Source organism: Sus scrofa, chromosome 18 (genome assembly GCF_054392235.1).
Source record: "Sus scrofa isolate SSC_HxYL_T2T_F1_AM1 chromosome 18, Sscrofa_HxYL_maternal_Yorkshire_Landrace_v2.0, whole genome shotgun sequence".
Taxonomy (NCBI): domain Eukaryota; kingdom Metazoa; phylum Chordata; class Mammalia; order Artiodactyla; family Suidae; genus Sus; species Sus scrofa.
In genome coordinates this window covers 59,638,561-59,663,226 of record NC_139400.1, presented here as the reverse complement: position 1 = coordinate 59,663,226, position 24,666 = coordinate 59,638,561, and the positions used below count along the sequence as shown (strand labels likewise).

Below are 24,666 nucleotides of genomic sequence, written 5' to 3'. Positions count from 1 at the left end.
CACTCCGCCCGGCCGCTGCCCCGCAGCGCTCAGTCATGCAGTGCTGACCAAGGTTCCTTTCAGTCTGACAACACAGGCCAGGTCAGCTTAGCTCTGATCAGAGGACGCCTAAAAGCCCACTGCAGGAGGCATGACTAGGCAACGCGAAGACCCTCTTTTTCAAAAGACCCGGCATTCAGGCCGGTGGGGACCAATCCAGGCACCGCTTAGCTGTGGCCCCGGACGCACAGCCAGGCCCAGCGAGGTGCCGGAACCGAGCACAAGAGCGCCGCGGGCGCAACTCTGTGACGTCAAGCCCCGGCCCGCCCTGCTCACTGGGCAGAGGCGGCCCCTTTCTTCCCAGGGCGGGGCGGCGTGCTGACGCCACACGCCGGGGCGTGGCCGAGAGTTTAGTACCCCGGAGTGGGGTGTCGGCGCCTCATTCGGGTGGAGCTGAGCCGAAGACAGGTAGGTGTGCGCTGCCGCCGGGCCTCGCTGGGTTTGGGAGGTTCCGTGCTGGTGGGGCAGGAGGCGGGGGTCACGGCTGAGGACAAGGCCGCTGCGCTCTCGTTGTCGTTGGCTCCCTGATGACAGGGAGTGAAGCTGGCTGGAGCAGGGCGTACTGGGGGAGGTGGGTGGGACGGGGCCTGACGGACGGGCGTGGCAGCCAATGGTGCGCTGGGCGCCTGCAGGCGGGCGGAGATTGGCGGGTGCGGGCGTGCGCGGAAGTTGCGCGGGGCGCGGAGCGGCGCCCCATTGGTGGAGGCGGAGGCGGGGGTGGGCCGCGCGGCGGATGTGAGAGAACGGGCGCCGCTGCCGGGGTGACCCCCAAGGTCGAGGAGGCGTCACGTGGGAGTCACCCGGCAGTGTCCTCTGCCCGCCTGGACGGATGGAAGGGTGGCGCGCCCTTGAAGAAGCGGCTGCGAATTGTGGGCAGTACGCCTTTCCCACAGCGTGGACGACACGGGTCGGCTTCTGACCGGACTGTCCCTCCGCTGCTGGGGTGAACCCTTGAGGGACGGATTACCCCGCAGGCCCCCCACTCTCCCCTGTAAGCCTCCCTGTATTCTTTGGGGTGACGCCGTACTCAGTAGCCTATCATACTCAGAGCCCCTTCTTACTCTCCTCCCTGCACTCCTGGGGTGAGGTCTTAAGTGGATCACCCTGCAGTATCCGCAGTATTCAATACTCCACCGTACCCATCCTCTCTGCTCACTCTTGGGGTGGACCCTTGAGTGATTACCCGCAGCACCCACTGTATTCGTCACCTCCACGGTACTCAGTAAGTACCGCACTGTTGAGCACCACACCACACCTTCTTTCTCTGTGCTCCTCAGGTTGATGCCCTGGATGAGTGGATTGTTCTGCAACACACTGCTGTACTCGGTATCCCTCCTTACTCATGTTTGTACCAGACCTCCCTGTGAGCTCTTTAGGGTGGTACCCTTGAGTAGACTACCCTGCAGTACCCTACCGTACTCAGTACCCCCACCATACTCCTCCTTCCAGGTGTTTGATAGCTCATGTTGCAATGAAGGATATCTCTTGGAGGAACATACTAATCCGTGCACCCTTCCCCTTTGGCAAAGCTCCCTGACCTCAGTGCAGATTGTGTACTGAGACAGTAGAAAAGACTGCGTAGATAAGAACCTGCTATCTCTGCCCTTTGCCCAGGACAGGGGAGCGGTGACTCAGGCCTAAGGAATGAACAATGTCTTGGGGTTTCTTGTGCCTTGTTTTGCAGTCCTGTACTTTGAAGCGAGGGCTAGAGACCCACTTCCAGGTATAGTGCTCTGAGCAGTGTTAGGATGAACGGCCTAGGTTGAAGCCTTGTTGGCACTGTGGCAGGAGGTGAAACAGTCAAACCACAGTTTTTTGTGGAAGACCTTCGCTGTGTGATGATACATAATACTGTTCTACCTTTGCAAGTTAGCCCTGGACTAGATCTTGGAAAGATGGAGAAAGATCGGAGTATCCTGATGATTATTTTGAGAGCATTTTCTTGATGGCTAGTGATATTGAGTGTCTTTTCATGTGTTTATTTGCAGTCCCTATACCTTCATCAGTCAAATGTCTGTTCTGATCGTGTGTGTATGTGTGTGTGTGTGTGTTTTAGCCACCTCTGGGCCAGGGATTGAACCCAAACCACAGCAGTGACAATGCTGAGTCCTTACATGCTAGGCCACTGAGGAACTCCATCTTTTGCCCATTTTGTAATTGGATCCTTTGCCTTTTTAAAAAAAAATTTTTTTTTTGAGGCATTCCCGTCAGGGCGCAGTGGAACCGAATCCGACTAGGAACCATGAGGTTGCGAGTTCTATCCCTGGCCTCGCTTAGTGGGTTAAGGATCCAGCGTTGCCATGAGCTGTGGTGTAGGTCTCAGACATGGCTCGGATCCGGAGTTGCTGTGACTGTGGTGTAGGTCAGCAGCTGTAGCTCCTATTGGACCTCTAGCCTGGAAACCTCCGATGCCGCAAGTGCGACCCTAAAAAAAAAAAAAAGCAAAGAAAAAAATTTTTTTTTCTTTTGAGAATTTCTTAAACATTCTAGTCCTTGGTTGGGTATGTGGTTTGCAGATATTTTCTATAGTCTGTAGCTTGTCTTTTCATCGTAACAGGGTCTTTTGCAGAGCAAAAGTTCTTAATTTTGGCAAAGTCCTGTTTATGAATTTTGTCTTTTATACTTTGTGCTTTTAGCATCAAGTTAAGGACTCTGCCTAGCTCTAGTTCCTGAGATTTTTTTTTTTATCTTACATATTTTTCTAACAGTTTTATAGTTTTGTGTTGTACATTTAAATCTATAATCCATTTCAGTTGATTCCTCTATAAGGTATGAAGTCTAGTTTGAGTGGTCTCTTTCTTTTTCTTTCATTCTTTTTCTTTCCTTATTTTTATTTTTTATTTATAAGCAAATTTATTTATAAATAAATACAAATTTGTTTGTAAATAAATATAAGTTTATTTATTTTTATCGCTACGCCTGTGGTATATGGATATTCTTGGGCCAGGGATCAAATCCGAGTCACAATAGTGACCTATGACACAGCTGTGGCCATGCTGGACCCTTTAACTCACTGGACTGGGCTGGGGAATGAGCCCACACCTCCACAGCAACCTGAGCCACTGCAGTTGGATCCTTAACCTAGTGCGTCACAGCAGGGACTCCTCTTTTTCTTCTCTTTTCCTCTTTTTTTTTTCGTCTGTGGATGTCCAGCTGGCAGCATTTGTTGAAAAACTGTTCCTCCTCCATTGAATTGTTTTTGCTTTGTCAAAAATCAGTTGGTTGCGCATGGATGAGTCTGTTTTAGAGTTTTCTGTCCTGTTCCATTGGTCTTTTTATCTCTCTTACCATCAATAGCATGCAGTCTTAATTACTAGAACTACATAATAAATCTTCAGACTAGGTGTATTTCTCCTTCCCCCTTTATTATTCTTTTTCAAGATTGTTTCAGCTAATTTAGTTCCTTTGGTCTCCCATATAAATTTTAGAGTAGTAATCTTAGCTATATTTGTGAAAACTGAGATTGTGATGGGAATTGTGTTAAAGTTGTATATGATTTTGGAGGTAATGTCTGCTGTGTTTAATCTTCCAATTCATAAAGTATGTCTCTCTTATTTAGGTTTTTTATTTCTTTATCCAGTGTTCTGTAGTTTTTAGCATACAAATCCTGCATGTTTTGTTAGAATTACACTATTTTCTTTTAAAAATTTTGTGTTTTGGGGAGTTCCCGTCATGGCGCAGTGGAAATGAATCTGACTGGGAACCATGAGGTTGCAGGTTCAACCCCTGGCCTTGCTCAGTGGGTTAAAGATCTGGCATTGCCATGCGCTGTGGCGTAGGTCTCACACGCAGCTCAGATCCCACTTTGCTGTGGCTGTGACGTAGGCCGGCAGCAACAGCTCCAATTAGACCCCTAGCCTGGGAACCTCCATATGCCGTGGGTGCAGCCCTAGAAAAGACAAAAAAAATAAATAAAATAAAATAAAAAATGTGGGTTTTGTTTTGTTTTTGTTTTCGTTTTGTCTTTTTAGGGCCACATCTGCAGCATATGGACGTTTCCAGGATAGGGGTTGAACTGGAGCTGTAGCTGCTGGCCTACACCACAGCCATAGCAACTCCAGATCTGAGCTGTGCCTGCAACCTATACCACAGCGCATGGCAACACCAGATTCTTAACCCACTGAGTGAGGCCAGGGATCGAACCTGCATCCTCATGGATGTTAGTCAAGTTCATTACCACTGAACCACGAAAGGAACTTCTGTACACTGTCTTTCTGTTGTTCATCCTTCTTGATTCTGCAAGATTCCTTCCTTTGTCATTTACTCTAGAGGATTTCCTTTAGCCATTCATTTAGGGTCTTCTGGCAACACATTTTTTCACTTTGTCTTCATCTAAGAATGTTTTTATTCCCATCTTATTCCTGAAGGATATTTTTGCTGGGTACAGGATTGTGGATTGACGGGGTTTTTTCGTTCAGCACTTGAAAAGTGTTGTACTACTTTTTCCTGGACTCCATAGTTTCAGTTGAGCAATAAGCTGTTCAGGCTGTTTGTCGTTTTCAAAAGCTTATGGAGTGTCTTGGAGTGGATTTCTTCGGATTTATTCTGTTTGGGGCTTCTCTCAGCTTTTTGAATCTGTAGATTTATGTCTCTTGCCAATTTTCAGCCATTATTTCTTTGAATATTTTCAGCCCCTCCCTCTTTCTGCTCCTTGAGATTCTGTTGACATTTATATTCACTTTAGATCTTTCGTTATAATCCCACATGTCCCTGAGACCCTGTTCCTTTTTTTTCCCAGTCTGTTTTGTTTGTTGTTCCCATTGGATAATTCCTTTTTTTTGGCGGGGGGGCACAACCCTAGGCATATGGAAATTCTCAGGCCAGGGATCAAATCTGAGCCTCAGCTGCTACCTACACAACTGCAGCAATGCTAGATCCTTAACCCACTGCACCTCAATGGGAACTTCATTTGGTTCTTCTTATTCTTTTTTTTTCTTTGGTCTCTTTAGGACTGCACTCACGGCATATGGAAGTTCTCAGGGTTGGAGTCTAATTAGAGCTGCAGCTGCGGGCCTACACCACAGCTCATGGCAATGCTGTATCCTTAACCCACTGAGCAAGGCCAGGGATTGAATCTGTGTCATCATGGATACTAGTCAAGTTTGTTACCGCTGAGCCACAATAGGAATTCCTGGTTCTTTTCTATATCCCTTCCTTCTCCTTTTTCTTCATTTTTTTGGTTATAGCGTGTAGTGGCTTGACGTGGGATCCCAGTTCCCAGACCAGGGGTTGAACTTGGGCCACAGCAGTGAAAGTGTTGAGTCCTAACCACTAGACCACCAGGGGACTCCCTATATTTTCTGTTTATTTGCTGAGGCTATTTTTCATTTATTTCAGGTATGTTCATGGTTGCTTATGGAAACATTTTGATGCTCGCTCTTTTAAAATGTTTGCCAGATAATTGTGACATCTGTGTCACCTTGCTGTTGGTGAGCACAACAGAACAGGCTTCTTTTGATACTGCTGTGGGATAGGAGGTGCTGTCTGCTTCCTACTGGGTGGGGGTGGAGGTGCCACACCTGGCCTCCTTGGTGTCTCTAGGGAGGGACTCCTTGTTAGTGCTGAGTGGCTATAATTTCCCAGTTAGACCTTTGTGAACCACCCTGCCTGGTAAGGGAGAGGTGCTGCCCTGACGCTGCTGGGCAAGAGTGGAATCCAGGCTCCCTCCTGGCCTCCACTAACGTTGGTGGGGGTGGGGGAAGTGGCTCTTTGTCATCTGGTGGAGATGAAGTCCCTCATGTCCTCTGACACTGCCAGGTGGGGTGGGGGTGGGCCACAGTGTTTTCTGTGGTTGGTTGCAGTAGAGTGGTTGCTGTCTAAAAATATACTGTCCTGCTAGTCTGCCCCATTCCCGGTCCTCTGGCTAGAGTGGAGAGACTTTAGTTGCAGCTTTTTTTGTCTACATTAGTTGGTATTTCTAGGTTGCCAGCTTCTTCAGCACCTAGTCTGGGATATGTGAGGTAAAAAGAAAACCAAGAACTCAATGCTGAGTCTTTGGGGCCCCAAAGTCCCTTCCCAGTCTGTCTCTTTCTCTCCACTTGTCAGAGTGTTTTGTTTTGTTTTACATGGAACATCTTATGTTTTCAGTTGCACTTACTGGGAAACTGAAGTTCTGTGTGTCTTTTTAACTTTTCAGTAAGTATTGACAGGTGGCCTTGCTTTCTGTAAAATTTTAATCTCTACTTTAAGCAACACCTTTAAAAAGTGCCTGTTCACCTCCACCCTAGACCAGTGCAGGCAGGGCACCCCTGGTAACACAGCGCTGGTCTGGCGGGTAGGTCAGTCTTCAGACTCATGCACTGAGGCTGATTTGAGGTTCCCACTTAGAGGTGCAAGTCCTTCCCAACAGTCCGGTCAGCTCTCCACTCCAAATTTACTTCTCTTTAGGTTTGTCTTGGGAACTCCAGCTTTTTAAGAGAAAGCATCAGTTGTTGTTGTTGTTGTTACTGTTGTTTATCTGGTAAGTTGTAGTCCTTTAGCCCGAGAAATACCTTTAAAGTGCGCAAAGTTCTTTCACGTTTGTATCGTGATTACAAGAAACATTGTGAGGGAGCAGGAGTGATCACTCCCTTCACTCTGTGGCACAGGAAACCGAACACAGATCAGGTGACACATTCAAGGCTCATGCAACAAGGAAGAGTCACTGCAGACTATCCAGTAATGGCAGGATCCTTTTTTTTTTTTTTTTTTTGTCTTTTTTGTCTTTTTTGTCTTTTCTAGGGCCGCTCCTGCAGTATATGGAGGTTCCCAGGCTAGGGGTCTAATCCAAGCTGTAGCCACCGGCCTACACCACAGCCACAGCAATGCGGGATCCGAGCCGTGTCTGCGACCTACACCACAGCTCACAACGCCGGGTCCTGAACCCACTGAGCAAGTCCAGGGATCCAGCCTGTGTCCTCATGGTTGCTAGTCAGATTCATTTCCACTGAGCCACAACAGGCATTGTCTTCTTGATTCATTATGAGACTCTTAAGGAGTCAGAAACAAACAGAAACTTTTCGAGAAAAGTTGTTCTTCTAAAATGGTTGTCAGGCGACACACAATGGTAATAATCATTTAATGACACATGTGCTTTTCTCTCAAAGACTCATGTCCTGAGAAACTGCCAGGCTGTTTTGGCCTCTTAAATTGCTCTTCTGCGTCGCCAGATGTCTGTGGACGTCAGGAGTCAGCTTATCTCCCCATACTGCGAATGGGGAGGTGGCCTTGGGTAAGCTGTGTGCTGCCCAAGGGGGAATGTCCAGGCACAGATAAAGTTCTGTTTTATTTTCCTAAGGGCAGGTCACCAAACCCTTAAAAGCAAATTTTGCTTTTGCTTTTTTTTTTTCTTTTAACCATCATTTTCCTCAAATGTCTAGATTTATACTAGCGTCTTGAAATTTATACATTATAAATTGTGCCATTTTTTGTCTATGTTATTGATATTGATAGACTTACTCATATTTTTCTTAGACTTTTTAAAAAAACAACTGTATTGGGAGTTCCCGTCGTGCCTCAGTGGTAACAAACCCAGCTCATATCTATAAGAGTGCGGATTTGATCCCTGGCCTTGCTCAGTGGATTAAGTATCTGGTGTTGCTGTGGCTGTGGTGTAGGTCACAGCTGTAGCTCCAGTTCAGCCCCTAGCTTGGGAACTCCCATTTGCCGCAGGTGCAGCCCTAAACAAACAAACGAACAACAACCCAAAAACCCCACCAACTTTACTGAGGTATAATTCACATACCGTACAATTCATGGCATATAATTGCACAGTTTAGTTTTACAATTTCATGTTTAATAGCATATGAGAAGGTTGTAAAGCCCTCAGCATAATCTAATTTTAGAATGTTTTCACCCCCCCCCAAAAAAACCCAAAAAAACCTATGCCCATTCGTAGTCATGTCTTATTCTTGCTAGATTTGCCTCTTCTGAGCATCTCATATGAATGAAATCATATTCTATATTGTGGAGTATTTTCTTTCTTTGTTTTTTTTGGCTGCCCCTTGGCATGTGGATTTCCCAGGCCAGGGATCAGATCTGAGCCACAGTTAACACTGGATCCTTAACCCCAGTGAATCAGGCCAGGTATCGAACCTGTGTCCCAGTGCTCCCAGGACACTGCTGGTCCTGTTGTGCCACAGTGGGGACTCCTTCACTTAATATTTTCAAGCTTCCTATATGGTGCAGGATGTATGAGCATTCCACTCCTTTTTATTGCCCCACACTGTGGCATTGTATGGCTGTGCCGCGTTCCGTATACCTGCTCATCAACTGATGGACATTTGCGTTGTTTCCAGTTTCTGCCTCTTGTGAATAAGGCCACAGTGAACATTAGTGTACAGGGTCTCGTGTGGACCTGTGTTTTGAGGCCTGTTGATTGTATATCTAGGAGTGGAATTGCTGAGTCATAGGGTAACTTATGTGTTTAACTTTTTGAGGAACTGCCAAAATGTTTTCCAAAGTGGCTGCACCAGCTTACATTCTGATGAAATGAAATTTGTATTTTAAGGCAGGACAAGAGAAAAATTAAACATAAAATCCCCTCCGTGTGTTTGTGTGGGCCTCCTGCCTCCCAAAGATGCCAGGTGCATCTGCATTACGCATCGACCAGAGCTCCTCAAAGATGGGAGGCTGCTCAGCCATAAAGATCAGGTTGTTTTTCCTTCTGACACTAGCAGTGTAACTTCTTGAAAGAATAGCCCCGTAAGGGGTCATGATAATTTGCTGCTCACTTTGTACCTGCTTGCCAGGACTGTGTATCCTTGGTGAGCCTTATGTAAAGTATCCCCATGTCATTTTGATGTATGATCCTTTGTCTCAAAAAAATACATGACCGTGCCTGCCTCTTCTAACAGACAGGCCAGTTCTCAGAGCTTTCTGAGAATCTCCTTCCTGAGTTGTAGTCCACAGTTTGGCTTGAATAAAATACCCTTTTTTTCTTCTAACTTGATAGTTAATTGAATTTTCATCAGCATTTTCTTGGCATAGCCAGCAGGATATCAGAAACACACACCAGAGGACACCTGGAGTCTCCCCTGGACCAGTGCTTGGTGCCAGCCTGGGCCCTGTGAGCCCCACCTGCTTCCTGGTATTCTTTAGGTGTTTTGGTGAGTTCTCCTGATATCCAGACATCGTTGCTTTAAATGACATCTTGAATTTTACTTGCTCTGTTTTTCTTGGGACTTGGAGTCCTAAGGGGGTACTGGTAGATTTCCTAGGCAGGGACCTGGAGAAATTCCTAGGTGGGGACCTAGGGAAAACTTGGGAGGGAGTTGGGTTGGCTGACCTTTTTAAAATTTGGTTTAGGGAACTATAGCTAGTCCCTTATGGTGGAGCATGATAACGTGAGAAAAGAGACTGTATGTATGTGTGTAACTGGGTCGTCTTGCTGTACAGTAGAAAATTGACAGAACACTGTGATGGAAAACAATAAAAATCATTAAAAAAATAAAATAAAATTTGGTTTAAATTGGAAAGGTTTCTTATATGTGGTCCCAACAGACTATTTGTCAGTGAAATGAGAGACTCGAGCCTGCTCAGCTCCAGAGAAAAAGGGACATCCGCTCCTTCCAGCCAAAGGCGTTTTCAGGTGACTGAGAACCTAGCAGAACTGTCTGAGGAGCAGTGCTCGTGATGAGTGGTGGCCCCGCAGAGGACCCACTGCAGTCACTGCACACATTCTGTTTGCCAGGGGACGTCAGGGCTGATCGCCTAGTGCCCGAGCATCCCCAGCGGTTTTAGCTTGTGGGAGGGAGAAACTGAGACACCTAAGAGCATCCAGCTGACCCAAGGGTCCCTCCTTGGGGAGCCACATTCAGAAGCAGCACACGTTTGATCCATCACACTGTCCTCAGAAAGTTGTTCAGCTCCTATCTGAATTTAGCAACCCAATTAATAATAGGAAACTGTGCCTCAAAGGCCAAACAGCTCCCAGACGGATGGACAGCTCCTCACTGGAACTCCAGCTGGCTTCAGATACCTTAACTCTTAAATGGCCGAGATGGGGCTCTTTAGACATTCTAGAGAAAGCCCAGCTTGACAAAACACATTGTCAAAATTCTAACCCTGAGAAAATAAATATTCCTGGGAGAAAGGTTGACATTAAAACATTGCCTAAGACTACAGCCTTAGCTTAATTAGTAGAATGTAAACATGAAAGGAATGTGGGGAGGGGGAGAGGCTTTTTAAAACTCAAGCAGAAAAATTAAGAGTTTTTTTCTGTGTCTGGGTGTATGTATGCCCATGTGTATGTTACAAACATGATGTATCTCTACCTCTGGGCGGTGTTATCAAAATTAATTAATGCAAGAGCTCTAGTCAACTGATTTCAAAGTAAGTGCTTACAAATCACACATTTCTAAAGGTAGCTTAAACTAGCTCAAATTTTTAAAGGATCAAGTGACCTAGGAGTAATCTTTATTGAATAAAGTTTAAATTGATTATTTAATTACTGTAGACATGTCTTTGGGATCATCAACATTAAGTATAATATTTTTATTGCACCTAGGTTTTCTGAAAATCAGTAAGCTCAAATTATGTTACAAAAGTCAACAAGATAAAAGTTATATTTCACAAGTAATGAAATAGAGTAAATGGGATAAAAGCTTTTGGGTTAACTCTTTAAGAATAATATATTGTCTACCTAAAAACAGTTTCTCTAGATTTTTGACAACTTGAAATTTTAGAGTTCTGCTAAATTAAATTAAATGATGGAAATTCATTGAATGTCTAAGTCATTTTTAATAAGGTAAAATATTGAAACATTAATTACTAAAGAAATCTATGATTGCCTACTTTGACCTCTTATTACAGAAAGACTAATAAATATACTTGGAACTATTAATATATTTTGTGCTGTACTGAAAGATTGTGCTATGAAATGGTATATATTTCTAGAAAATAACTTTTAAAAGGGAATCTTGGGGGGAGTTCCCGTGTGGGGCAGTGGTTAACGAATCCGACTAGGAACCATGAGGTTGTGGGTTCGATCCCTGGCCTTGCTCAGTGGGTTAAGGATCTGGCATTGCCATGAGCTGTGGTATAGGTCACAGACTCGGCTCGGATCCCGCATTGCTGTGGCTCTGGCGTAGGCCGGTGGCTACAGCTCCGATTCGACCCTAGCCTGGGAACCTCCATATGCTGCAGGAGTGGCTCAAGAAAAGGCAAAAAGACCAAAAGAAAAAAAAGGGAATCTTGGGGAAAGAGTTTTCTGCATGGTCCAGACTGACAAAGATCAGATTGAATTTCGTTAAATAAATAAATTTTAATATTAAAACTAGAATTTGTTTTTTTCTCTGTTGAGAGGACACAATTTTCTTTTTCTTTTTTTTTTTCTTTGGCTTTTTAGGGCCACACTGTAGCATATGGAGGTTCCCAGGCAAGAGGTCAAATCAGAGCTACAGCTACCAACCAGCCTACACCACAGCCAGAGCAACGCAGGCTCTAAGCCATGTCTGCAACCTACACCACAACTTAGGGCAATGCTGGATCCTTAACCCACTGAGAGAGGCCAGGGCTTGAACCTGTGTCCTCGTGAATACTGATCAGATTTGTTTCTGCTGAGCCATGACAGGAACTCTGAGGACACAGTTTTCTTGAAATATTTATCTATTTTTGATAACAGATTGTAAATTTCTTTACTGGTAGCTTTCTGCACTTCTCTTTGAAATCTTTTATTGTTGTTTTGGTTACATGAATAAGTATTATTTTAGTGACTTAAGATCCTGCTTGGCCAAATGTTTAAACGTTTTCTGTCTTTGACAACCTGTCTCAGATCAAATTCTTTTTTTTTTTTTTTGCTATTTCTTGGGCCACTCCTGCGGCATATGGAGGTTCCCAGCCTAGGAGTTGAATCGGAGCTGCAGCCACCGGCCTACGGCCTAGGTCAGAGCCACAGCAATGCGGGATCCGAGCCACGTCTGCAACCTACACCACAGCTCATGGCAACGCCGGATCAGATCAAATTCTAAATGAAGTTATTTTGACCTCAGCTAAGCTGGGGTGCCTCAGAAGTCCCTTGAACATCCCAAAGAGAGATAGTAAACTAATTAGGCTTTTTTGGTATATTAAATTACATGGGCAACACTGTCAAATGAGTAATAATAAATCTTGTTATATAGGTAAGTATTACTAATTTAAGTGTTCTAGAAATTATATGAAATTCCCGAATTTTAAAATGTTCTTGGAGTTCTCATCGTGGCTCAGCGATAACAAACCTGACTAATTCATGAGGACACAGGTTCGATCCCTGGCCTCCCTTAGTGGGTTAAGGATCCATCATTGCTGTGAGCTGTGGTGTAGGTCGAAGACATGGCTCAGATCCCACATTGCTCTGGCTATGGTGTAGGCCAGCAGCTACAGCACCAATTAAACCCCTAGCCTGAGAATTTCCATAGGCAGTGGGTACGGCCCTAAAAAGACAAAAAAAAAAAAAAAGAAGAAGCAGCCCGTATTGTTAAGGCTAATCTAATTTAATTTACAGATGGATTCTACTTAAAGGATGAGCAGGGACATCGAGCTGGATATGTAATAATGTCCACAGTGGACATAAGTGGAAACTTATTTACCAGAAACAAAGTCAGCACAAAAAGCCAAATTAGTTGCCTTAACTCTAGCTTGTCAACTAGCTAAAGATCCAGTAACAAGTACTTCTACTGTCTCTGTGGTTTTGAAGTGGAACAATACTCTGAAAACAATGAGGCTTTTAACCTCTTTAGAACAACCTGTAAAAAATGTAAAAAGTACATTTCAGAGTTAGTAATTAGTATACAACTGTCAAAACAGTTAGCAATGCAAAGCAGCAGACATTCCAAATCTGACATGTTGGAAGCTAAAATCAGTTTGCTGATGCTGCAGCCGAACAGCTTCAGGCCAGTCTTGAGAATGTCCACTGATCTCCATTAACTCTGCTAACCTAATGAAAGACTTCTTCCTACAGGCTCAGGAAATCACCGCTAAAGAAGAGAAGCAGCAACAAAAAGGGAGAATCTTGATTCCACCACATGAATATAATATTTAGACTTTATACAACAAACAAAACTCTTGAAGCCCAGTTGCCATTACTCCAGCATGTACTCCAGCATCTTTAACCCATTGGGCATCTGAGGAAATAGTTTTATGGGGAAAACAGTATTTTGGAAACTTGTAGCCACAGTGGTTCAAAGGAAATACTTTGCTGACAGGTTGTTATTGAGACACTTTTAAAAAGTGCTAACTGGGAGTCTTGTCATGGCGCAGCAGAAACAAATCCATGAGGTTGCAGGTTTGATCCCTGGCTTCACTCAGTGGGTTAAGGATCCAGCATTGCCATGAGCTGTGGTGTAGGTCGCAGAGGTGGCTAGGATCCTGTGTTGCTGGATCCTGTGGTGTAGGCTGGCAGCTGTAGCTCCGATTGGACCTCTAGCCTGGGAACCTCCATATACCATGGGTGCAGCCCTAAAAAGCAAAAAAATAAAAAAAAATAATGAGAAGTGGCAACTGGTTTTACAGCAAGACCTCAGGACATGAAAAGGATCATGGATTACAGCCTAGAGGTTTTGTTAATTGGAAAGGACACCAGATAAAAGATTCTTTGCAGACATGATGGAAAGAAACTTACTAGGTATCACTAACATACTAGTCCCTGTGTCGCCAAGTTGAAAGACATTAATTCATGGATGCACACATTCTCACTTTATTTTTTTTTTTTAATTTTTATTTTTTTGTCTTTTTGCTTTTTCTTGGGCCGCTCCTGCGGCATATGGAGGTTCCCAGGCTAGGGGTCTCATTGGAGCTGTAGCCACCGGCCTACGCCAGAGCCACAGCAACACGGGATCCGAGCCGCGTCTGCAAACTACACCACAGCTCACGGCAACACCGGATCGTTAACCCACTGAGCAAGGTCAGGGACCGAACCCGCAACCTCATGGTTCCTAGTCGGATTCGTTAACCACTGCGCCACGACGGGAACTCCCACATTCTCACTTTAAAAAGAGCCCTCCACCTGAATGGACTTTAACCCCTCTTTCTAGCACCTGGCTTCAACTAAGCCAAACATCACCAAGCTAAGATGAGATGACATAGACAGCTGACCTAAGAGTCCAGACCAGGCCCGTAAGACCCATCCTACCAGTTGAGTTGTGCTGTTTACCAAATATCTGCCTCCCTATCAAAATTAAAATGTATTGTTTTATTTCTAGCTTTTTTTTTTTTTTTTCCCGCTTTTTTAAAGGCTGCACCTGTAGCATATGGAAGTTCCCAGGCTAGGAGTCGAGTTGTAGCTATAGCTACCAACTGAAACCACAGCCACAGCAGTGCAGAATCTGAACTGCATCTGTCACCTACACCACAGCTCACAGCAACACTAGAGCCTTAACCCACTGAGCAAGGCCAGGGATTGAACCCACATCCTCACAGATACTAGTCGGGTTCATTACTGCTGAGCCACAATGGAACTCCATATTTCTAGCAAAGTTTTTTCTCCAATGCTTAGGATGGGGGGAAAAAAAAACTTTTTAGTAACACTAGCACAAAGTGTAACTACTGGGGACAGTTTAACTGTTGGATTTGTCGTCATATTCCTTGATCAATATAAGGGCAATGTAAGCCCCTCAGATTTGTTGTTGCTGACTTCAGAGCTTCCTATAACCTATAAAATGTTTCCCCATCAGCATATACCTCCATGTGTGTTTATTACATTCAGGTAATCTACCCAATTCTGAAGTTTCTACAATGAGAAAGTGACAAAACCAAAAGGCTCTTGATTTTAAAACTGCTTCACAGGGAGAAATTTATGCTGCAGGCCAAACAGTGTTGTGCTTTCATATTAGATGTGGCCTCTAAGATATCCATGTAATGACTCACATGCAAAATCAAATTTCTTCATTGAAGGATCCCCTTTCTGGTCTAATGAAATCTTGGGTAAATGGTTCAGTTCTGGGGATTCATGGCTTAAATCTCTGCTTCTGACTTTGTTATTGTGTTCTGTATCATTTATAGAATAACAGTCTCTTGTACCTCTCAATGTATGTTCAAACTCCTGCTAAAATAATGATGTCTCAATTACTGGAAACTGTTGATCATAGCTGTGGTTCTGTATGGGCATGCACAGTGCACGTATAGAATACGCTTGGCATTAGTCCTATTGAGCAACCTAGAACTGACTATCAGTCCTTGCTAAGCATTCTACTAGATGAATCCCCTAAGAGAAAAGAAAGAACTGGGCTGTTAAGAGCTGGCATTGAGGGACATGATGGATCCAGGGCAGATAAGCAACCACCCTGGCATCAGGGTGCCAAATATTTGATCAACTAATGCTGTCTATTGAAAGATTAATGATCAAAAGGGGGAAATGATGAAATGAAATTTATATTTCAAGCCAGGACAAGAAAAAAATAAATGTAAAATTCTCTGTGTGTTTATTTGAGCCTTTTCCCTCTCGAATGTGCAGTGTGCATCTACATTACACATTAATCAGAGCTTTTCAAAGATGGGAGTGCCTACTCAACCATAAAGATCTTTTTTTTTCTTTCTTTCTTCTGATAGTAGCAATGTAACTTCTTAAAAGAATAGTCCTGTACAGGTCATGGTGACTTGCTGTTCACTTTGTACCTGTTTACCAGGACTTGGTATCCTTGGTGAGTTTTATGTAAAGTATCATTATGTCGTTTTGATGTATGATCCTTTGTCTCATATGACTATGCCTGCCACTTCTAACAGACAGGACAGTTCTCAGAGCTTTCTGAGACTCTGCTTCCTGGGTTTTAGTCTGCAGTTTGGCTCAAATAAAATTCCCTTTTTTTTCTTCTTAATAGTTAATTGAATTTTTGTCCCACTAGAATTGTATGAGAGTTCTGATTCTTCACATTCTCTCCAACACTTGCTTATGTTGATTGTATCTATTCTAGCAGGTGTGAAGTGGTATCTTAATTGTGATTTTGACTTGCACTTCTCTAATGACTATGATGTTGAGTATCTTTTTTTTTTTTTTTGTCTTTTTAGGGCTGCACCTGCGGCATATGGAGATTCCCAGGCTAGGGGTCTAATCGGAGCTGTTACTGCTGGCCTACGCCAGAGCCACAGCAACGCCAGATCTGAGCCACGTCTGTGACCTAAACCACAGCTCATGGCAACGCCAGATCCTTAACCCACTTAGCAAGGCCCGTGATCAAACCCGCAGCCTCATGGTTCCTAATCAGATTTGTTTCCCCTGTGCCACAACAAGAACTCTGATGTTGAGTATCTTTTACTGTGTTTATTGGTCATTTGTGTATATTCTTTGGAAAAATGTCTACTTGTATCCCTCGGCAATTTTTTTTTTTTTTTTTTAGGGCCGCACCTGTGGCATATGGTGGTTCCCAGGCTAGGAGCTGAATGGGAGCTGTAGCTGCCACCCTACACCACAGCATACAGCAAAGCTGGATCCTTAACCCACTGAGTAAGGCCAGGGATCGAACCCACATCCTTGTGGGTACTAGTTGGGTTCATTAACTGCTGCGCCACAATGGGAACTCTTCCTTTGGCAATTTTTGATTGGATTATTTTTCTTTTTTGTGAGTTCTGGGGGTTCTTTATATATTCCGTATGCAAGTACCCTATCAGTTATATGATTTGCAAATATTCCTTTTATTCTTTCTCTTCTCTTTCTTTGTGGTGTCCTTTAGAGAACAAAAGTTTTTGTTTCAGTGAAGTAATTTGTCTATTTTGGTTTTTGTTTTATGTTTGGTACCCTAAGAATCTGTTGGTTGGCTCAAGACCGCTAAGATTTACTACATTTTAACTTGGTAGTTATAAAACTTCTTACAGTTTTAGCTCTTTGATCCATTTTGAGTTAACTTTGTCTATGGTGTGAGATATTGGGTGATTTTTTTTCCCATGTGAAACTCCAGTTGCCCCAGCACCATCTGATGGAAAGACTATTATTTATTGAATATGTTTGGCACTCTTTTCAAATATAAATATTGTTCTAAACTAAATTAGAGCACTTGGACTTCTTGGACAACCCAAAGCTGTCATGAAAGTGTTTGAACAGTTCGTCTCTAGGGAAAATAATGCACTATTCTTAAAAGTGACCCTGCAATTGGAAGGATGAAATCTGAACTTACCAAAATCCGGACTGTAATGTCCGTTCTGTGGGTCCGTCAGATGGAGGACAAAGAACAGCTGTGCTTGGTCATCACTGGGTGGAGACAGGAGGATGTTGAACTATGGGCTGAAGAGCACGTCTCCTGATGATGAGTCATTTTAAGGGAAGTTTGAAAATTACCAGTAACCGTGCTGAGCAGCACAGAGCTATTTGTCAATTCATTGACTGCAGACAGCTAGATAACATGGTTTATTTACAGTGTCATATTGGAAGGGTTGTTTTGGGAAGAACAGATGAAATGAGCTGTTTTGTGGTTGTCAGTGTGGTGCCTGTTAATTGGGTGTTGCAGCAGCTGAATAATGACAGTTAATGGAGGTGATGATACTGCTGTGTTCTTGGAGGAAACCCCAATTCAGAGGCATTCCAGTGTTTCAAGCTGCCTAAATAATAATGACTTTGGAGGGAAAAAATGAGTGTTTTCTTTTGGACCTGAATTTAAATCAATTAACGTTGAAATTACTACACAGCAGTCGTCATATTTTTGCCGTCAGTGTCTGTTATGCCTCTTTGTCTGCCTTGAATTTATTAGCAGAAAGTGTAATTGGAAGTAGCAAGAACTACTGAAGTTACTTAAAACTTTTGACTTCTTAAGTTTAAAAAAATTTAGGGATTAAATTTGCACCCTATAGCAAAGTATATGCTTTTTGATCTTTTTTTTTTTTAATTTTTAATTTTTTTGCTTTTTTTAGGGCTGCATCTGCGGCATATGGAAGTTCCCTGGCTAAGGGTCCAATTGGAGCTACAGCTGCTGGCCTACACCACAGCTCACGGCAACACCAGATCCTTAACCCACTGAGCGAGGCCAGGGATTGGACCCACATCCTCATGGATCCTAGTCGGGTTCGTTTAACAGCTGAGCCACAAAGGGAATTCTCCCCTTTTTCATTTTTAAGGAGCAGGTTTTGCTTGTTGTTTAGTTTGTTTTTTAGGTATCTGTTCTGCTTTTCCCTTTTGCTGACCTGTCTTTTCTGAGCAGCACAGCAGACCAGGCACCCTCTCTGTCGGTGTCCTCTACGCATATTCCGAGCAGATTTGGGTCAAGAGGAAGGAAGGGTTCATATAAACAGTATAGAGGAGCGTTTATGTAACATTTATTTCTGGGTGATTCTCAGCCTGTGCTCAGAGCTTGGATTTCCTTCAGGCAGGCTTGGAGGTGGAGTGTAATTCCAGCGATACAGCCAGGGCGCTTGCTCTGAGGCAGATTTGAGGCAACCACACTTTAGGCCAGCAGGCCCTGTATGGGGCAGAGGGCGGTGGTGAATCTTGCCTCTGCCCTGGGACCCCCTCCCCACCCACGGCTCCTTTGGCTATGACTGGCAGGTGCTGCTGGGCAGCCAGGATTCTTACAAGAGAGGAGCAGCGCAGCGTCCGTGGCTCCTCCTGGCTGGCCCGCACCCGGAGGCATGCTGGAGTCTTCCCGGTGATTGAAAGTAGCTCAGGACCCCCCAGGAACAGTCTAAATTCTTTCATGGTCTGCCAGATGCATCAGCTGCTTTTGTGAAACAGCTAGTGTTGATTGCGTGACATAATTAGATTTAGTAACGTCAGAACCCAGCTCAAGGTCACTTTTAGCTGTGGGGCAAACTTAAACGCAGAAACAGGAGAGCTGGTACCTGCCTTCTAGGGAATCCGTGGAGAAGCCTGCCACGTGCGGGTGCTGACCCGGCTGGCCGGGCTGGGTAGACGTTTCTGTCCGGGTTGTTGTAGGTACTTTGCTTTTCTCTCGCTCCCTGGTCACATCTCCCCTGGCTCCCCAGTTGCATGAAGCGTGGCCTCGGGACCTCGGGCCTGGCCCTGGCCCTGTCCAGCCTGGCCACTCCTCTTGTCAGACAAGACCTTCTTGCCCCTCCCGCTTCTCCACCTGCCGAGTCTTAAATTTAGGATCCCTGCTCTCCCCCCCCCCCCCCCCCCCCCCCGTCCTCCAGGCCCTTGCCAGAGCTTTCCTGGCTGCTGGAGAGAAACACCTGGAAGGAGCAGGTTCTCCCATGAAGTTTTGTTGGCATTTTCTGTGCCTCTTAGGCACTAAATTCTTTCCCTGAAATTAAAAAAAATTTTTTTAATTGCTCTCAAAAATAAATTATTTGCGAGTGACAAGATATTCTTCCATTGTCTCTGTTCTCCAGATTACTGCTGAGTCTGGCAGGTGCTCAGTAGTCTCCAGATAGATTAGAAAATATCTTTTCTTGGTGCTCCCGTCGTGGCGCAGCAGAAACGAATCCGACTAGGAACCATGAGGTTGCGGGTTCGATCCCTGGCCTCACTCAGTGGGTTCAGGATCTGGCATTGCCGTGAGCTGTGGTGTAGGTCGCAGATGCGCAGCTCGGATCCCACACTGCAGTGGCTCTGGCGTAGGCCCATGGCTACAGCTCCGATTCGACCCCTAGCCTGGGAACCTCCATATGCTGCGGGTGTGGCCCTGAAAATTGCAAAAAAAAAAAAAGAAAAGAAAAAAGAACATATCTTTTGTCATTTTGCAGCTAATGCTAATCTAATCCGTAATTAATCCTCGTTGCCTTTCCTAGAATTGTCTTATACCCCGTGTAAATATGAAAGGTGTCACGTTTATCATGATAGGTAGTTGTGTCGTGTCCTCACACTGGATTGCAGCCCGGTGGTCAGGACTGTAACCTCTGTGGCTGGGTTCTCGCCTCCCCGTGGGGAGCACAGCCCAGGACGGAAGCGCCTGGCTGGTTTGCCTGCATCACACTGTGTCGTGCTCTCCGAACGCGGACCCAGGCTGAAGCAGGACACGCTGCCACACATGCACTGTAGACGCTCCTCCAGCCAGAGTCCGCGAGGTTTTGTCCCAGTAGCCTTGTCTGCTGAGATGCTCTTTCTAACTTGCTTTTTTTTTTTAATGCACAGGCAGGCGTGAGAGGCGGCAGGGCAAGAATGTTTCACTTAAGGACTTGTGCTGCTAAGTTGAGGCCTTTGACGGCTTCACAGACTGCGAAGACATTGTGCCCAAACAGACCAGCAGCAGCCAGGACGTTGGGGCAGGTCCGGTGCTATAGCGCCCCTGTGGCTGCCGAGCCCTTTCTCAGCGGGACTAGCTCCAACTATGTGGAGGAGATGTACTACGCTTGGTTGGAAAACCCCAAAAGTGTACACAAGGTAAGCTCGCAGGAGCAGGGGTCTTCGTGTGTTGGGAGGCTCAGCCGGTGGAGGCTGGCCGTCCAGGTAAGTGCGTGCGCAAGGAGGACCCTGGAGAAGGAAGGCAGGCAGGCACTGCCCCCAGTTCTCGGCATCCGCCCCGCGTGGCCAGCAGCCAGACCCGGCAGGATCCACCTTCGCTGGAGGGCCGTTTCCCCCTCTGTCCACCTGCGGCGCGTGCAGAGCCTCGCTCCCTGGAGTAGACTACGTGTTAAACCCGCGAGGATGTGGAGAAGCACCTGCACCCTCCCGGGACCTCGCCCAGGCCTCCGCCGGATGGAGATGCCGAGGAAGGGACGCGCTCTGAAGAAGGGCCCCGCGGGAAGCTCGGCCGGCTCACTGTCCTAAGAGCACCTTGCGACCGCCTCGCAGGACTTCTCCACACCTGACCTTGGAGACCAGCGTGTTCGTGTTTTTCTCCAGTGTCCACAAGGCGATTGTGGGAGGGCTTCCTGCTCATCTCTCCACGTGGCCTGTGAGGCTTGTCCTTCGTGGGGGCTCTCGTGTCACACGCTTACCTGACACGGGGCTGCCGAGTGGCAGCATTTCTTCATGGCATTTGGGCCAGTGATGCTTCTGGGTTTGGATAACCACATCTTGGTTTTCAGGTCAGGCAGCTGGCCCAGTGCAGAGGCTGGAGGGTGGGTCCCCAAGCTGCTCCGGCTCCTTGTGCGCACCTGCAGGCTGTGGGGAGATCTGGCGGAGAAGAGCATGCGTGAGGTGCTCAGGGCCCGCCCGGAGGAGACGCCTGGCAGAGGCTGTCATCACTGTTGATCTGGCCTTTTCCTTACTTGTGAATCTTGGGGACTTGTCCTCAGAAGGCAGCCTGCTTTTGTTGGGCCCCTGAGCATAAGCTTTACCCTTCTACCCCGAAGTGTCTGTGGCATTTAAGATCAGATATGTTTGTGTGACTGCTGGGGCCACCAGCCCTGTTTCAGCAGGGATGCCATCTCTCGGTCTGAGCCTCGTTGCCCAGCAAAGGAAGGCATCTAGCTAGGTCCTTCCCTTCCCTGTTTCCATGGCAGCCTGGAAGCACCATTGCTCCCTGTGCAGCGTGAGACCTGGTTCCCTGTGCAAGGAGATCTAGGGTGTGTTGCCCTCATCTGTAGACAAGTGGGCTGCTCAGAAGGAAATGCCCCGTCCAGGAGTTCCCGTCGTGGTTCAGTGGTAAACGGATCCGACTAGGAACCATGAGGGTCCGGGTTCGATCCCTGGCCTTGCTCAGTGGGTTAAGGATGGGGCATTGCCATGAGCTGTGGTGTCGGTCGCAGACGTGGCTCGGATCTGGTGTTGCTGTGGCTGTGGTGTAGGCTGGCAGCTACAGCTTCAATCCCCCTAGCCTGGGAACCTCCATGTGCCATGGGTGCGGCCCTAGAAAAGACAAAAAGACCAAAAAAAAAAAAAAAAAGGAAAGAAAGAAATGTCCTGTCCAAATGCCCTCCCTGAGATGCCAGGTTTTAGAGGTTCCTGAGAGCAGTTGCTGCAAGTTTCTCTCTAGAAGAAACCTAGCCCAGAGTTTTCGGAACCAGATTCATCGCACATCCCGGCTATCCCCTGCTTTCATTTCCTCAAACATAATCTGTTTGTGGAACCAACCAAGTCTTCTGAGGCTCTGTTTGGTTTTAGAGAGAATAGCCCTTGGACGAGCTGTTGCGAGGTGTCAGGACTTGGGAGCCTCTGTGCGTGAATGCCTGGGATGAGGGGAATGGGTTGCGGTGCAGAAGCGCGGGAGGCGCTGTGGTGCAGGGCTCTGAAAAGTGGGACTGACGCTGTCTCAGTGGCTCCTGCTAGAAGCTTTCTGAAGGGGTTTTGTAATGGGGGCCTGATGCTAGACCAGTGGTGCATAAATGCTGCTGGTTGTCCTTGAAAAGTTTTTTTTTCCATTCCTTAGGTTTATTATTATTCCAATTATTAGTATTTATCATTAGTATTATTGCTTTAAAAAAATTTTAAGGCGTTCCCTTGTGGCATGGCAGGTTAAGGATCCGGTGTTATCACTGCTGTGGCACAGGTTTGATCCTTGACCCAGGAACTTCCACGGGCTGCAGGCATGGCCCCCCAAAAAAATTTTTTTAAGACTTCTTTAGAGTTGCTGTAGGCTTACAGCAAAATCGAGGGAAAGGTACAGAGATTTGCCATATGCCCCCCCCACCCCACGTGCATCCTCCCCTCCAGAGTCTGTTACAGCTGATGAACCTACATGGACGCGGCTTCACCACCACGGCCCACAGCAGGGTTCGCTCTTGGTGGTGTGCAGTCTGCGGTTTTGGACAAATACACAATGACACTTTCCCCGTTATCATATCCCACAGAGTATTTTCACTGTGCCAACAACGCTCTGTGCTCCACTTATTCTTGAGAAGTGTTTTCGCCCCATGCTATCAAGGAAGGTGACACGTGACGACTGGGGGGCACTTGGGGGTGCTCAGGCCAGGTGGGATGGTCCCCCGTCCATCCACCCTGGGTGAGGACAGCACAGTGAGAGAGCACCTGACAGGCACAGGCCCAGCCTGCAGGGGAACAGTCCAGAATGAGGACTGAGTTGGCGCAAGCGCCTCTTCGAGAAGTTCTGTTGGGAAAATGGATAAAGGATCGCGAAAAATGACTTTTCATTAATAAGAATACATGCAGGTGAGCATCTTTCGGCCTGATTATATGTGCTGGTTTCTGTTGCCTGGGGTCTCAGGGGCCACAGCATCCCCTAGAGGGAGAGGGACAGGATGGTGTAGGTCAGTGGACGTGGACAAAGGCAGCACCCCTGCTCCGCCATCCCAGCAAAGTGGACTCGATTGCCTGTCCGGGCTGAATTAGGCCTCATACCTGATGTGCACTCATTTTTCAAGGGACGTGGTCCAGAGCTTCCATCACATTTTCAGAGGCGTTTGTGCCGTGCAGAAGGTCTTGGGGAGAGTTGGCTTTATTAAGAATTCTTTGGGCAGACCAAAAAAAAAAAAAAGGAGGAGTTCCTGTCGTGGCACAACAGAAATAAATCCGACTAGGAACCATGAGGTTGCGGGTTCGATCCCTGGCCTCGCTCAGTGGGTTAAGGATCCGGCGTTGCCATGAGCTGTGGTGTGGGTCACAGACGGGGCTCAGATCTTACATGGCTGTGGCATAGACAGGCAGCTGTAGCTCCCGTTGGACCCCTAGCCTGGGAGCCTCCATATGCTGCAGGTGCTGCCCTAAAAAAAAATGGATTCTTCGGCAGTTCCCTACATGGTTAACAACCCCAACTAGGATCCATGAGGTTTCAGGTTTGATCCCTGACCTCGCTCAGTGGGTTAAGGATTCAGCATTGCAGAAGTGTAGGTCACAGACGTGGCTTGGATCCTGTGTTGCTATGGCTGTGGTATAGGCTGGCAGCTGTAGCTCCAATTCAACCCCTAGCCTGGGAACTTCCATATATGCAGGTGTGGCCCTAAAAAGCAAAAAAAAAAGAATTCTTCACTTGCACTCTGTATTAGAAAAAATAGTTTAGGGAGAGAAAAAGAAAATCAGATTTTCAGATTTGGATTGATCATATTTCTGATGTCCCATTTCCACACCAGATAGGGCCGTCCAGCTCCTTATCCTGAGAGCTGGTTCTGTCACCATTCTCTACCCTCTGTTTGCAGAGAGCTTAGGGGGAGCGCCAGGACTGAACTTTTGCATATCCAGCAGAAACATGAACGTAGCATCTCTCTGTCTTCGCCCCCTGCACTCTGGTCTCCAGTTGTTTTTTAAACGTTTTAGGACATTTTCAAACATCGAGTAGAGAGAGGCGTGTAGAGGAGACCCGTCACCCAGCTTCAGCAGCTCTCTGGTTTGCCAGTGTTTAAACATCTCTTCCTTCCCCACGTCTCTTGATTGTTGGTTGGTTTGGGTGGGGACCCCTGGGGTTCTTTAAGGCAAATCCCAAACCATTGTCATTTCTGCTCTAACCAGGGAGTGGTTTCTTAACCACACCTAACAGAATTAACAAGATAATTCTCTAATAGTACCACCTAATTCTCAGTCTACATTCAGCTATTTGCGATTACCTTAAAGTTGCCTTTTCACATTTGACTTTACAGCTGGTGGTTCTATTCCTATATATTTTTTTTTCATATATTTGCTTTTTAGGGATGCACCCGAAGCATATGGAGGTTCCCAGGCTAGGGGTCGAATCAGAGCTACAGCCAGAGCAACACAGGATCCGAGCCTCGACTTTGACCTACACCACAGCTCACGGCACCGCCAGATCCTTAACCCACTGAACGAGGCCAGGGATCAAACCTGCAACCTCATGGTTCCTAGTTGGATTTATGTAGGCTGCACCACAACGGGAACTCCTGTTGTATTCCTGTTTTTATAGAAACCCTTTATTTTTAAATGTTTAACTGACGGTTGTGTTT

General features: G+C 46.1%; 1 protein-coding gene across 19 annotated transcripts in view; it reads left to right on the top strand.

The window, feature by feature from the left end:
* Positions 1 to 420: 420 nt before the first annotated feature.
* Positions 421 to 24,666, top strand: part of OGDH (oxoglutarate dehydrogenase) — a 75,731-nt gene continuing 51,485 nt past the window's right edge. For 5 of the 19 annotated variants that reach the window (XM_021079061.2, XM_003134891.7, XM_021079062.2 and 2 more), the window contains exons 1-2: positions 421 to 447; positions 20,006 to 20,254. In XM_021079061.2, the coding sequence (XP_020934720.1) occupies positions 20,033 to 20,254 (222 nt within the window). In that variant the 5' untranslated portion in view covers positions 421 to 447; positions 20,006 to 20,032. Of the gene's footprint in view, positions 448 to 809; positions 1,031 to 9,006; positions 9,126 to 20,005; positions 20,255 to 24,666 lie in introns of those variants that run through there. The other 14 variants (XM_085004859.1, XM_085004855.1, XM_021079066.2 and 11 more) reach the window with 4 other exon arrangements.